Source organism: Hypanus sabinus, chromosome 5 (assembly GCF_030144855.1).
Source record: "Hypanus sabinus isolate sHypSab1 chromosome 5, sHypSab1.hap1, whole genome shotgun sequence".
Classification (NCBI taxonomy): domain Eukaryota; kingdom Metazoa; phylum Chordata; class Chondrichthyes; order Myliobatiformes; family Dasyatidae; genus Hypanus; species Hypanus sabinus.
In genome coordinates this window covers 151475357-151490348 of record NC_082710.1, presented here as the reverse complement: position 1 = coordinate 151490348, position 14992 = coordinate 151475357, and the positions used below count along the sequence as shown (strand labels likewise).

The window sequence follows — 14992 nt, the reverse complement described above, 5'->3', positions numbered from 1 at the left end:
CCCTTAACAGTTGTTCATGGACATGAAATTAATGAAAGAGCTGTCAATGTGTCCTTTAGTTAAGGCAGATGGGTTAGAAATGCTTATGAGGATTAAATTCTGCACCAGTCCACAATCCTAATGTGCATGTTAATAGTAAATTAGGGTAGAACTGGAATTACACAGCAAAGCTCCTTTAATGAAAAGTTTCCTAACTCAATCTACAAGTGAACAGAAAAGATTGCTGCAAAAATTATGGTTGAATGATTTGCTACTGTTTATCAGGGATCAGTCACCACTGGCAGAAAATGTCTCTGTGATGAATTTTATTGAACGCTAATGATACATGGTGCAAAATGTGGGTCGTCCCCACCCCCATTCAGTGATATCTCATCCAATGATGGTATCTTCCTATTGTTTGTAATTGACTTACATTGCCTCTTTTAAATGCAGCAAATCCATTTGCCTGAATTGCTCCTTGAATTGCGAGAAATTCTAGCAGTTTTCTAATTAAAGTTATTTTCCTTGGATTATCTCTTGAAATTATTGGTGTTGTCAGTCAGCAAAGTCTTTCTAGATATGTGTCCCCAGAAACACTTTGTAGATCAGACAGCCCTCTGTTATGCAACTGCAGGGAATGAACCAGAACACAGACTTTTTCATTCTTCTCTATTCCCTCCTAGCAAATCTGAAGAAAGGTGTCCTGAGAGCAGCAGGTATTGGGGATGATATGACATCTGTACAGAAAGTATCTGACTGAGATAGACTTATTCACTACCAGCCAAGTACTGTCTTAGTGCTCAGTGTTAAGATTTGGTAACAAGGTATTCCACCAGAAGATTTGGACAGTCAGGAAATAACATTACATTATCCAGTGTCCCAATGCCATAGTACCTGAAGTAAGTTTCATGCCGACTGCTAACTGATGCAACTGTGGTCAAACACGTGGAAGTGTTCTTAACAAATGACAAGTAGTGTGCCAATGTGCAGCAGACTGGGATGTTATGTAGAATGCTGCCAGGACTATCTTCCATAACACCAGGGATCGGCAAATCCTCAGCAAATACTGAGGACACTGGTGACAGGTACTTTGGGTATACTGAGATAAACTGTGGTTGGAAGGGAGGAGAAGCAGAATTGATGTCACAACTAAAGTGTTTTTTTTCCATGTTTTCACTGATGTTGATACTCCTCACATTTGCAGCAATCCCTGAAGTGTTTATCAGTATTAGGACTGACGGATTTCAACTGCTGAGACTCTCCTGCCTTGTCACAGGGTTCTACCCACAGGCTATCGATGTTTCATGGCTGAGAGATGGTGAGTGGGTCCCCGAGATTGAATCCAGTGATGTATTACCCAACCATGATGGGACTTATCAGCTGATGAAAATGATTACATTGAATGAAGATGAAGAGACAATATACTCCTGTTACATCGAGCATACCACCCTCCTGCAAGGACTCAATATACCCCAGGGTAAGTGGCAAGTCAGAGATCCTTGTTCTTGCTTCAGGCTGATTACTTGGGGCAAACAACATCACAGAATACATTAAGAGCCTTAAAACACATGCGTTCACATGCACTGCTTAATTTCTAACGGGTCAGGAATAATGATATTCTGCAGATTATGAAATGCCAGACAAATAACAGAATGTTAGTACACATCAAGTCAAGTTTATTGACACATAGAGGTGCAGTGGCATACAGGTGCAATGAAAAACATGCTTGCAGCAGCATCTCGGAGAGACAGATTCAGCCAACATTCAGAATGCAATTAGTTCACAAATTGTACAATTCACTGAAGAGAAAGAAAAACACAAAGAAGTCTATGGTAATGGAAGAGGTGGTCAGTGTACTGTTGCTGAAGTAGGTTAAGGTTGTACAGTTCAATTCAAAACCTTGATGACTGAAAGAAAGCAGCTGTTCCTGAACTTTATGGAGAGGAACTTCAGGCTTCTGAAACTCCTGCCTGATAGTATTAGGAAGAATGAGGCATGAACCGGATGCCAGGGATCCGGATGACAGCTGCTGTTTTCTTGATGCAGTGCCCACTATATATGCTCTGACCTAGTATGTTAGCATATCTAGAATACCTACTGCCTAATAGAATCAAAATCAGAATCAGGTTTGTTATCATGAGCATGTGAAATGAAATTTGTTAACTTAGCAGCAGCAGTTCAATGCAATACATAACCTAAAAGACAAAAGATAAAATAATAATAATAAATAAACAAATAAATCAATTACAGGTGATTTAAAACACATGCAAGTATCAGAAATACTATATATTAAAAAAAAAGTGAGGTAGTGTCCAAGAGCTCAATGTCCACTGAGGAATTGGATGGCGGGGGGAAGAAGCTGTTCCTGAATAACAGTGAGAAAAGGGCATGCACTGGGTGCTGGAGGTCCTTAATAATGGACGCTGTCTTTCTGAGACACTGCTCCCTGAAGATGTCCTGGGTACTTTGTAGGCTAGTACCAAGATGGAGCTGACTAGATTTACAAACCTCTGCAACTTTTTTCAGTCCTGTGCAGTAACACCCCCCCCCCCCCACCCCACATACCAGACAGTGATGCAGCCTGTCTGAATGCTCTCCATAGTACAGGTATAGAAGTTTTTGAGTGTATTTGTTGACATGTCAAATTTCTTCAAATTCCTAATTCAGTATAGCCGTGTCTTGCCTTCTTTATTACTACATCAATATGTTGGGACCAAGTTAGATCCTTAGAGATCTTGACATCTAGTAACTTGAAACTGCTCATTCAATCCACTTCTGATCCCTTTATGAGGATTGGTATGTGTTGCTTCGTCTTACCTTTCCTGAAGACCATCAGTTCTCTCATCTTACTGACATTGGGTGCCAGGTTGTTGCTGAGGCACCACTCCAATAGTTGGCATATCTTACTCCTGTATGCCCTCTCATCACCGCCTGAGATTCTACCAACAATGGTTGTATGTCTGCAAATTTATAGATGGTATTTCAGCTATGCCTAGCAACACAGTCATGTGTATATAGAGAGTCAAGCAGTGGGCTAAGCACACACCACTGAGGTGCACCAGTGATGATCATCAGCAAGGAGGATATGTTATCAACAATCCACACAGATTATGGTCTTCCAGTTAGGAAGTTGTGTATCCAATTGCAGAAGGAGGTACAGAGGCCCAGGTTCTGCAACTTCTCAATCAGGATTGTGGGAACGATGGTTTTAAATGCTGAGCTATAGTCGATGAACGGCATCCTGACATAAGTGCTTGTGTTGACCATGTGGTCTAAAGTCATGTGGAGAGCCATTGGCATCTGCCAGTGACCTATTGTGGCAACAGGCAAATTGCAATGCGTCCAGTTCCTTGCTGAGATAGGAGTGCAGTCTAGTCATGAGCACCCTCTCAAAGCATTTCATCACTGTCAATGTGATAGCACCCATTATGTTCCTGGTAGTTAATGTAACAATAACCAGCCAGTGATTTTCTTTCTGAAGTTCAATGAATTTCAACAGGGCTACCAGCAAGCTTTTCTCAGTATATAGGTGTGAAATATTTATATCCCTTGAAATGCAGATAGGGAGTCTTTTTGATGTTGAATACACGAGCAGTGCAGAACTACCAAGTACTCTTGCCTCTGAAGTTCACTAATCTGTCGGGGCAAGTGAATCAGATTTATGACCAATTCGTCAGCTTTTTAATTACCTGCAAATAATGGTCATAAGTATTTCCTACCTATTATGTAACAGAGGTCGCATCTCCTATATTTTATTCAGTGATGATTTACAAGCCAGGATGAGACAGACTGGGTGATGAAAATAATTCAGCTGATCATAGATGATGTGGCAGAATTCTCCTGTCCATGATTTCCTGGTTCCCCACATTACCACATGGTATAGATTGGTTAATTGTGCTATGTACTTATGATATGATTAATTAAATGTATTGGTGGTGGTGAACTATAATAATCTGATATTAGTCATAGTCTGGGTTAGTTAGAGTAGTTCCTATCTGAACAAATTCACTGTTGAATTGTAAAAACACAAGGGAATGCAGATACTGGATTGTAGAGTAACAAATACAGTAAGTTGTTGGGGAATTTGAGGGGTCAGACAGTGGAGGGAAGTGGAAAGCTGATATTTTGGCTCAACCTTTATAACACTACATATATGTCACCATATACAACCCTAAGATCTGTTTTCTTGTGGGCATGCTCAATAAATCCAAAATAGAGCAATAACTATAATAGTCAATGAAAGACCACACCAACATGGTGTTCAGCCAGTGTGCAAAAGACAACAACAGTGCAAGTACAAACAGAAAGAAAAAATAATAAATAAACAAACAATAATTACCGAGAGTATGAGACAAAGATCCCTTGAAATTGATTGCATTGGTTGTGGGAACATTTTAACGTGGTGAGTGAAGTTGAGTGAAGTTATCCTCTTTGACTACAAGACCATATGATATAGCAGCAGAATTAGTCCATTTGGCCTATTGAGGTTGCTCCACCATTTCATCATGGCTGATCCATATTTGCTCTCAGCCTCAATCTCCTGCCTTCTCCCCATATGCCATTGTGCCCTGACCTATCAAGAATCTATCGATCTTTAATGCGCATAAAGACTGGGCCTCCAGATCTGCCTGTGACGAGTTCCACAGATTCACACCCTCAGGCTAAAGAAATTCCTCATCTCTGTTCTAAAAGGATGGCCCTCTATTTTGAGACTGTTTCCTCTGGTCTTAGGCATTCCCACTATAGAAAACATTCTCTCCTCAACCACTCTGTCAAGACCTTTCACCATTCCATAGGTTCAGGGGAATGATGGTTGAGGAGTTATAACTGTTCTTGAACCTGGTTGTGTTAGTCCTGAAACTCCTGTACCTTCCTTCTGATGGCAGCAGCAAGAAGAAAGCATCAACTTGGTGGCCGGGGTGATATCTGGATGCAGGTGAGGACAGGTGATAAGCACATGAAATACGGAGAAGCAAGAATAGTGACAGATGCTGGTGATGCAGACAAAATTGACTGCAGATGCTGATATATTGAAGAACAAAATATTGCAGGAGGATCTCAGAGGGCCAGGCAGCATCTAAGAGGGGAGTGGATTGTTTATGCTTGCAGACAGAAGAGAGATAGAAGAACCTGGAAGAGACACCACTGAATCATGGCAAGACAACTCACTTTAAAAAATGTAAGCACAGTGAGCAAAACTGTCATTGATACCAATCAATGAATGGAAGCTTGGTTACAGTGAATAATATAGATTACATGAAACAGGCAAAAAATCCAAATAGTCCATGTTTATATTCACACTGTGCATTGTTCTGAGTATTTGCATAGTCCTTCACACATTCTCATTCATATCCTTGTCCACCTTCTTGCAAAATGCATCCTGATTAAAAGAATGAAAATATTTCCAATTTCTAATACTTTGTTCTGTCAAAGATGCTTCTCTTGAATTTCTTCCTGTGTATATGAGAGCTCATGAAGTCTGCATGGTTACTATTTCTTGATTTCTCCTGCATGAGATTAATTCTTCTCTACATATATTTTTCATTTTTCTGAGCTCTGCTGAATACTCTTTTCTGCAGAAATCTATTTATTGTATATAAAAATTTGACTCTATCTCAATAAATTCCATGGAGGGGCATGCAGAAGTGTGTAGTCATATTAGCTTACAGACAGGCAGCCATACTAAATAAATTTATATGTAAACCAGATTAAGTGACTTAGCTCAAAGAGGAGTAGGAAGCCTAGTCTTGAATTCCACTGGTGAGGTCCTCTTTTTGGAGTTGAACTGAAGTAAGCTAATAAGTTGAAAAGATGTCAAATGACTTTAAAGTAATTTACTATTTCAGCTCCCTACTTAACTATCCAAATGTAGGAACAGAAGAAGCAAAACGGATTGCACCCATCTGTTACCTTGCTTGGGCATCCAGTTAAGTTCTGAACTTAAAGGGAGCTAATCTAAACTACACATCAAGCAAAAATATGCTGCACCTATTTCATTAACTGTAAACTTGCTTCACAGATGAGTTCCGTAAGTATTTCATACTTCACTCTCCAGAGCTATTCTGATGTTCTGATGATAGCTGATCAGTACAAACTGATTATAACCTTATCCATGTTGTGTGTTTATGTAAGACATAGACAAATCCAGAAAGAGGGAAGAAATGAGGGAGAGAGAAAGAAGGAGAGAGGGAGAGACAGACAGACAGAGAAGAGAGAGACCACTGAACTGCAATATGTCAACAGAGCTTAAAGCTTTTGTAGTTATAAACTTAATTTTATTTCCATTTGTTTGAGTAAATGTCTTTGTAGTCCAAAAACATAAGAAGGAAATATCCTTATTGACTTCACAACTGAACACTAATCTTTCTATTTCTGGTACTTGTTTATTTCTCTGAAATTTTAATTTCCCCAGAGATGCTCTGCTTTTGTTCCTATCACTGGGATGAGGTACACAATCCTGAAGACCTACACTCGGAAATTTAAAAACATCTTCTACCCCTCCACTATCAAATTGCTGAAATGTCCATCAACTCATGAACACTACCCCATTAATCTTCTTTTGCACACTGTGAACTTATTTTTTTTATATAATTTAAAGCAATTTTATGTTTATGTATTGTGTTGTTGCTGTGAAACCATAACTTCACTTCATGTATGTCAGTGATAGTAAATCTGATTCTGATTCTAAACTGATCAAATCAAATCAATTTTAGTCATCATTCAAACCATACATAGACACAGCAGAATGATACAGCATTCCTCTGGGGTCAAGGTACAAAACATTCACAATATCAAGCAAACATTGAAAACATGATTCAAAATTGCCATTGAAGATGCATATTCACTCAAAAAAAACATGTCCGTCAAAGTCCGGCAATCAATGGTACAAGTCCTGGGAGCATGCAGATGAATGCAATCTAGCCTGCAATTCTATCACTCAAACATGGGAGAGCAGCAGCAATGGAACTGGCCAGATTGCAGCGGAGCACAGACGCTATGCCTTCTCACCTGGTCTGCAGCAGCAGACAAGCCTAAGGCTTGAAACCTAGCCCTCACTAGAACCAAGCCTTCATAGCTCCCATGTCTTCTGTCCCATCAGACAAGGGTAACAGGCCTGTGGGAACTTACATTATCACTGTCGAACAGCATCTTGTGATCGCAAATGAAATAATGAAGACAATCTCCCATGGATATATTGAACCAATTTTGATGCTTCCATAACAGGCAGCAACACTGTCTGCAGCCATGTCAGCTCTTCCGTACCCAAACTGAGTCATCTGACATCCTGTTCATCTCCTTTTCTGATATCTCGACTGGCTCCTTCTCAACATTTCAGCTTGCTCCAGTTCCAACACCATTCCAGCTATTGTGATCAATGAGCATTTCACTGATGGAGTAGCCCTGAAGTACTCAAAGTTCTTGGAGTAGAATTGTCTTTGGATCGTAAAAAACAAATTTTACAAAGAAAAATGTGTCATTGGTTGGCCCCCAAGAGGCCGTTGCATTTGCACGTGCCACAATCCTACCAGAAGTTGCACATGATGCCTCAATGTTAATATAAACTTAAAAGGCTTTACATTGCTGTGTTTGAAACATAGCTGTAGAAAATCACAAATATTCATGGATAGGTATGTGGAGCTTAGAAAAATAGAGGGCTATGGGTAACTTTAGTTAATTTCTAAGTAAATACATGTTTCGCACAGCATTGTGGGCTGAGAGGCCTGTATTGTGCTGTGGTTGTTCTACATTTCTATATTTTCTGTATCTATGTCTAAATTACATTATAATTTCATATGAACACTACGTTTAATGCAGATAATAAAACATTACAAAGTGGTTATCAAACAAAAAAGTTGAAATATTCTCTATATATCTACAGAGAGGACACCAAAGAAAGATACAAAGACAGTGATCGTGGCTGGAGTTGCAATCATTCCACTTATTCTCCTGGGGATCATCATTGGAATTGGCTTCTGGAGGAAGAAGAATTACAGCAAACCTCTTAGTACCCAGCAAGGACCTGCTGAAATCAGCCATGATTAACAAAGTACTATTGTGAATAGGAGGGACTTGGAGACCTTCTTGCTCCAGTGTCAAGTTCAATGAATGTTTCAAAGGTTGTGAAATTTAGATTTTTGGATCATAGTTTAATCAAGGATTTGGGAAATGATGCAGAAAAATGCTCAATATCATACTGGACACAATGTCACTGAATGATGGAAGATGCTGAAAGGGGCTCTCAAATGATTCCAGCTCTTAGTTCACTTGTCCATTTGCCAGAACTTTCCACAACATAACCTGGATTACTTCATCAGGTACGTGATGGTGCAGTGGAGAATTAATTTTATACTGCCTTTAACTCCTCACCATACTTCAGAGAAAATTCTGGGCTAGCCTTAAGGGCTATCTTTGTTTTAATCCTGGACCATGCCATGCGTGCTTTCATTGAACAACGTAATGTGTGCCGGGCCTAGTTTTGGAATGCTGTCTGAAGGTCAGACTGGGAGCAAAACTCAGTATCTAACGGTGCGGTGTTGCAATGACTGTGAGCATGTTTTACGTGTGTTGTGCAGAGTTTTATTGTGTTTCCAATTAGCATTATTTCTGATGTTCAGAATTTATTGGAGTGCAGTTTTTGGGAGGACAAATTAAAACAAAAGCACACTATATCTGAGCTGTATATCTGTCATTGTTAACAGAGTAATGATATTTTTTTTTGCTTTTGCAGTGCTGTATTTGCATGAACTTTCTTTAGTCAAAGAGTATATTAGCAATTTTATTTTTAACCAGCCTTGCAATACCAGTCTGGAGATGTGTATTTCTATGTTACATAAGTACAATTTATATTTTCCTCATTTTGTCCCATTGACTATTCCGTCATTACAAAGTGAGGACTGCATTATCCAAAAGCACAGAACTCATCTCTCACCTCACATCACCAAATGTTTGTCTGCAGCAGCCTAAATGTCTGAGCATTTCCAGTTACCAAGCTCACCTTGTCTATAATATTTGGTGCACCCAAAGGAACATGGATGAAAGCAAGACAGAGAGAAAGTTTAGATTGATCTTACTTTAAGTTAAAGTACAGCATCACAGGCTGAAAGGCCTGTAGTTTGCTGCACTGTTTGACATCCTATAGTTTCAGCAACATCTTTAAGTTGATGGCAAAACTATATTTAAAAGAAAACTACAGATGCTGGTTCTGTGACTGAGTCACGGGAGACTGGAAGCTGATTGAAGCCAAATGTCTATGTTGAGCTTTCTTTATTTCAACAAATAATCTTTATTCATAATAACTTATTCAGACTAAAAGAAAAACATTTCAAAACTCTTTACTTTATTAGTGTTATTAGGTCAATCCATTCAATAGTATTAACACTTAACAGTAACTTAATATGTAGTGCATTTCTATTACAAATGATGTAGTTCAATATGGGATAAAGTGCAAACGTAAAGACAGAAAGATGCTATTTGAAAGCAAGGTTAAGTAACAAGTTTAGGCATTTAAATGTGTCAACTGAGTCTGCATCCCTTATAGTTTTAGATCTACTTCCCTTATAGTTTTAGGTATTGATTTCCAAAGTTTTGGAGCATATTGTAAAAAGCTGACCTGCAAATTAGCTTTTGAGGGTGATTGTTTAAATTTAAGAGAGCAGTGGAAGAAGGCCTGACAGCTTGAGCAGGATTATAAAACAAAAGTGATTATGTGACGTCCACCTGTCCCAGACCACTGACAGTGTTATAAGCAAGTAAGAGAACTTTGAAGTCAATTGCAAAAAATACCGGAAGCCATTGCAGAGCAGTTAGGATAAGAGTGATATGCTCCTTTATCCTGGTTTTAGCTGCGAGTCTAGCAGTGGCATTCTGAATGTATTGGTTTATCAATAAATTGCTTTAGAAGTCCAGTAAAAAGTGCATTGCAGTAACCTAATATGTTCAATATAATGGTGTTAATGAGTTCTCTGTGGCTCCATGAAGCGACGCACACTTTCATTGTTTGAGGGGCTTCCTTACTCGACATGGCCCCTCCATGTCCATTTGTGGATGGAACCCAGAGATTAGAGGCTTCCCACCCTACAGAACCTTTGCAATCATTATGAAGAGCATCATTCTCTTGGACATTCTATCAGTAGAGCCTCCCTGAACTCAAAAAGTCATCAGATATTTATATTCGAAGAAGAAACATAACCATGGGTCACTATTTCAATTGCTACAATGAAATAGTGCAATAATTTTAATGTGATAAATTATTCTGTAGAACCACAGTATATATTTAAAAAGGAAGCGCACTGCAACTAACAAGACAGCTCTGAATTTTCAGACACCCTTTTTGGGAAATTGTAATTCACAAGGATGGTTCATAAAGTTTATGAGACCCCAGAGACCTGAAAACATAATTTTGAGGCCAAATTTCTAGTGCATAAATATTCACAATTACTAATATAGCTAATATGCCAATGATGGTGTTTGATGTCCTAAGTGACACAGTATGTGATCTGGAAGTGTCCATGATTTCAGTTGCAAAGTTGCTAAATAACTTAAGATGAAAGAGTTTGATACTTACTCTGATTGGCTTACATCTGGCTAATTCACCTGACAATGTCTCATGGTCATTTTAGTTTGCTAACTACAACTTCTGAGCATTCTCCTCTCTCAGCAATTAGCCTGTGCTTTCTAGACCATAAGATTTGTTTAATTTCAAAAAGTATTCATTGTTTATAAGACCACAAACCGTCAGATATAGGAGCAGAATTAGGTTGTTTGGCCCATTGTATCTACTCTGCTACTTGATACTAGCTGATTTATTTTCTCTCTCAACCCAATTCTCCTACCTTCTCCCGGTAACCTTTGATGTCCACACTAATTAAGATCCTATTGATTAATGACTTGGCCTCACAGCCATACCTGACAATGAATTTCTTAGATGTACCACTCAATGGCTAAAGAAACTCCTCCTCTACTGTAATCTAAAGCAACTTTCTTCTATTCTGAGGCTCTGTCCTTGACTCTTCCATTATTGCAAACATTGTCTTCATATCCATTCTATCCAGTCATTTCAACATTTGGTTAGCTTCATTGAACTTCCCTCACATTCTTCAAAACTCCAAGATCATTCTTGTAAACCTCCCCTGGACATTCTCCATTGCCAGCACATCCTTTCTTAAAACCACGCTCAACACTCAAATGTGGTCTGAATAAAGCCTTATAAAGCCTCAGCATTACATTGTTTTCCTATTCTAATTTTCTTGAAATTCATATTTAGATTTCTTTGAAGATTGCTCTTTATTAATGCCTGCTATCCAAATAGTTCCATAACTCAAGTAATCTCCAAACCTGGTAATCTAAAATAAAAATAGAATCTGCTGTAAGCACTCAGTGGGTCAGACATCAGTAGGAAGTGTTACAAAGCTAATGTTTCAGTTTGAGTAGCACTTAGGAAAGAACTTCACCCTGATTTTTTTCATTTCTCTTTTTCCTGAGGTAGCCTGACTTCCTGAGCATTTCCAGCATTTTCTGTTTTTATTTGAATTGATGAGTTCCAGTCCCCAGAATTTAAGACCATAAGATATAGCAGCATAATTAGGCCATTCAGCCCATCAAGTCTTCTCTGCCATTCCATCATGGCTGATCATGGCTGATGCCTTCTCACAATACCCTTTGATGCCCTAACCCGGGGGTCGGCAACCTGCGGCTCCCGAGCCATTTGTGGCTCTTTCACCTCTGTGCTGCGGCTCCCTGTGGCTTTGGGAAATAATTGGTCAGTATTTAATTAAAATGTATTTTATGTTAGTTTGTTAGCTTTTGAAATGTAATTCTAAATTTGAAGATTATGGTGATCTTGTACAATCTAAGTGTGGCGACACATTTCCTGACACATCCGAAACGGCTCACAATTAGCCAGCATTCCGGCTAAGGGAGATAGCCTACGGGGGTTTGTGAGTACGCGTCTTTTGCAGCATCTGCGTCCATGGGGGCTGGGTTGAGGGAGGCTTAAAAGCAAGGCTGTTTAGTTCGAATAAAGCTATCTTTGACTGCAGTTTACTGACACCGCTACAACGTGTTTTTATCGCTGGCTGTCCAGACGGAAGGTGCTGAAACGCTTTGTCGCGTGTCTGGAAGAAGTGAAAACTTTCCTGGGCAGCAAAGGGCTCACCTTTCCTGAGCTGGAACAGCCAGAGTGGCTGGAAAAGCTACACTTCATGGTAGACATGACAGCGCACCTGAACACGCTGAACACAGCTCTTCAACGGGGTAAGGACGTACAGCCCTGCACATGTTGGAGGATGTTTTGGCATTCGAGCGCAAGTTGACGTTGCTTGCCAGAGATTTACAGAAAGGCACTTTGTCTCACTTCCCCAATTTGAGAGAGTTCAAACAAGGTCACGACATGATAATTTCGGAGTATTTACATTCTGCAATCATCGCAATGCAAACATCGTTTGGGAAACGCTTCTGTGAGTTCAGAGAGGAAAAAAACACATTATCCTTCCCGGTCACTCCCTTAAGCATCGATCCTTCCCTACTGAATATGACTGCATTGGCAGGTGTGAGTCAACCTGATCTTGAGATGGAACTGGCCGACATAGCCGACAAAGACATATGGGTGTCCAAGTTTAGACGCTTGACAGCAGACCTTGAAGATGTTGCCCGTCAGAAGGCCGTTCTTGCTCAGAAACACAAATGGAGTGATATTGAAAACCTTCCAAAACCGGACAAACTTGTGTTCGAAACATGGAATGCTATGCCCGACATTTATGTAAACATTAAAAAGTATGCGCTTTGAGTCCTGTCGATCTTTGGATCCACATATGTAAGTGAGCAGGTGTTCTCCAACATGAACTTTATTAAAAACAAACATCGCGCACGCCTCACAGATGACAGCTTGCGATCCTGTGTAAAGATGAAGGTGACGTCATACAGCCCTGATGTGCAGACGCTGTGCGCTGAGGTCCAGGAGCAGAAATCCCATTAACCAAGTATGATAAATATTTTAATTGCCTATTATTTTATGTATATTCATATTTTTTCATTGTTCAGTGAAATAGTCCTTTTATTTTTCAGGCTGACAGCTGGCTGATGTTATTTTTGGTTTGCTGCTGGCGGAAAATTTAAGTTCGGCGTTTTTCATAAATACAAGAAGGACTCAAATAGACATTGAGTATTTTACTTAAAAGTAACTTTCAACCCAACGTCTTTTTTTCGGAGTTCAAAATGTTTTTGTTGCATGCAGAAATGTAATTTCGTTTTCTGTGCAGGAGTTCATCAATTTCATAAATGCAACACATTATAGTTTGTTTATACATAGCATAAAGGCAAAAAAAAACGTTGAATGCAGTGTTATTTCATTTTAAATGTCAAACGGGTTTTGCGGCTCCCAGTGTTTTCTTTTCTGTGGGAAACGGGTCCAAGTGGCTCTTTCAGTGGTAAAGGTTGCTGACCCCTGCCCTAACCTGATCAGGATATGAGCAACTTCCACCTTAAATGCACACACGGACCTGGCCTCCACTGCAGCTTGTAGCAGAGCATTCCACAGATTTACTACTCTCTGGCTAGAAAATTCCTGCTACCTCTGTTCTAAAGGTTTACCCCTCAATTTTGAGGCTATGCCTTCTAGTTCTGGATATTTCCACCATAGAAGACATCCTCTCCACATCCACTCCATTTAGTCTTTTCAGTATTTGGTAGCTTTCAATAAGATCCACCTCATTCTTCTGAATTCCATTGAGTACAGTCCCAAAGCTGCCAAACACTCCTCATATGTTAACTCCTTCACTCCCGTAATCACCCTATTGATCCTCCTCTGGCTCAGCATTATCTCCTTGCTTTTATGTTCTGTTCCCCTTGATGTTAATGCCAACATTGAACTTGCCTTCTTTTCCATAGACTCAACCTGTAAATTAACCATCTGGATTAATCTGGATCTGGATCCATCTGGATCCTGCATGAGGATTCATAAGTCCCTCTGCACATCTGAAGTTTGAACCTTCCCATCATTTAGATAATAATCTGCAATACCATTCTTCTTACCAAAATGTATTATCATACATTTCCCAACCCTGTATTCCATCTGCCATTTTTTTGCCTATTCTTCCAATTTGTCTAAGACGTGCTGCTGCTATTGCATTGTGTCCTCAGCACTAACTACCCTTAACTTTGTATCATCTGCAAACTTTGATACAAAGCTATTAATTCTGTTATCTAAATCATTGAGATACAATGTGAAAAGCAGCAGTCCCAGTACTGACCCCTGAGAAACACTGATCATCAGCAGCAAACCAGAGAACAACCCTTTTATTCCTACTTGCTGCTTCCTGCCTGGCACTATCCATGCCGGTGTTTTTCCTGTAAAACCATAGAATTTTATCTTGTTACACAGCCTTGTGTGTGGCACCTCAGCAAGTGCCTTTTGAAAATCCAAGTAAATGACATTGACTCTCTGACTTTTGTTCACCCTGCTTGTTAATTCCTCGGAGCATTAACCGGTTTATCAGGAAAGATTTCCCTTTACAGAAACCATGCTGACTTTGACTTATTTTATCATTAGTCTCCTTGACCCAGCCAGTGAACATCCCTGAGCTCCTGGAGAGGGAGAAAATGGTAAATAGAAGACAGGGTCTGAGGTCCACAGGGAGTCCAATAAATGGTCAAATTAATGGACAATAGGAACTTCAATTTCTGAAATAAATTCTGGCCAGACATGCGTAAGGAAATATTGTTGTGATTGAAAACTAACAGAATTTGATTACATTTTGACCTAAAACTAACAGGTAAGGAGTGGGTAGGAATGAAAGTAAAATGTGTACATGCCATTGGTGATATGCTGAAAAGAAGAGATGCAGCCTCGAGGCTGGCTGATCCATTGACAAAGGCTCCAATGAACAAATACTAAGAAAAAAGATGAAGTATAAGAAGAACAAGCGACTTCTGGGTGAGCCCGTAATGAGCCTGTCAGGCTCCCCAACAGACAGGGTATGGCTGGAACCGAGATAGCAGGTATGTGATTACGCTTCTA

General features: G+C 39.6%; 1 protein-coding gene across 1 annotated transcript in view; it reads left to right on the top strand.

Moving 5' to 3' along the window:
- LOC132393790 (major histocompatibility complex class I-related gene protein-like) overlaps positions 1–8544 on the top strand; it is a 47023-nt gene extending 38479 nt beyond the window's left edge. The window contains exons 4-5 of the mRNA XM_059969184.1: positions 1184–1456; positions 7859–8544. Of these exons, the coding sequence (XP_059825167.1) occupies positions 1184–1456; positions 7859–8022 (437 nt within the window). The 3' untranslated portion in view covers positions 8023–8544. The remainder of the gene's footprint in view (positions 1–1183; positions 1457–7858) is intronic.
- The last annotated feature ends 6448 nt before the right edge of the window (positions 8545–14992 follow it).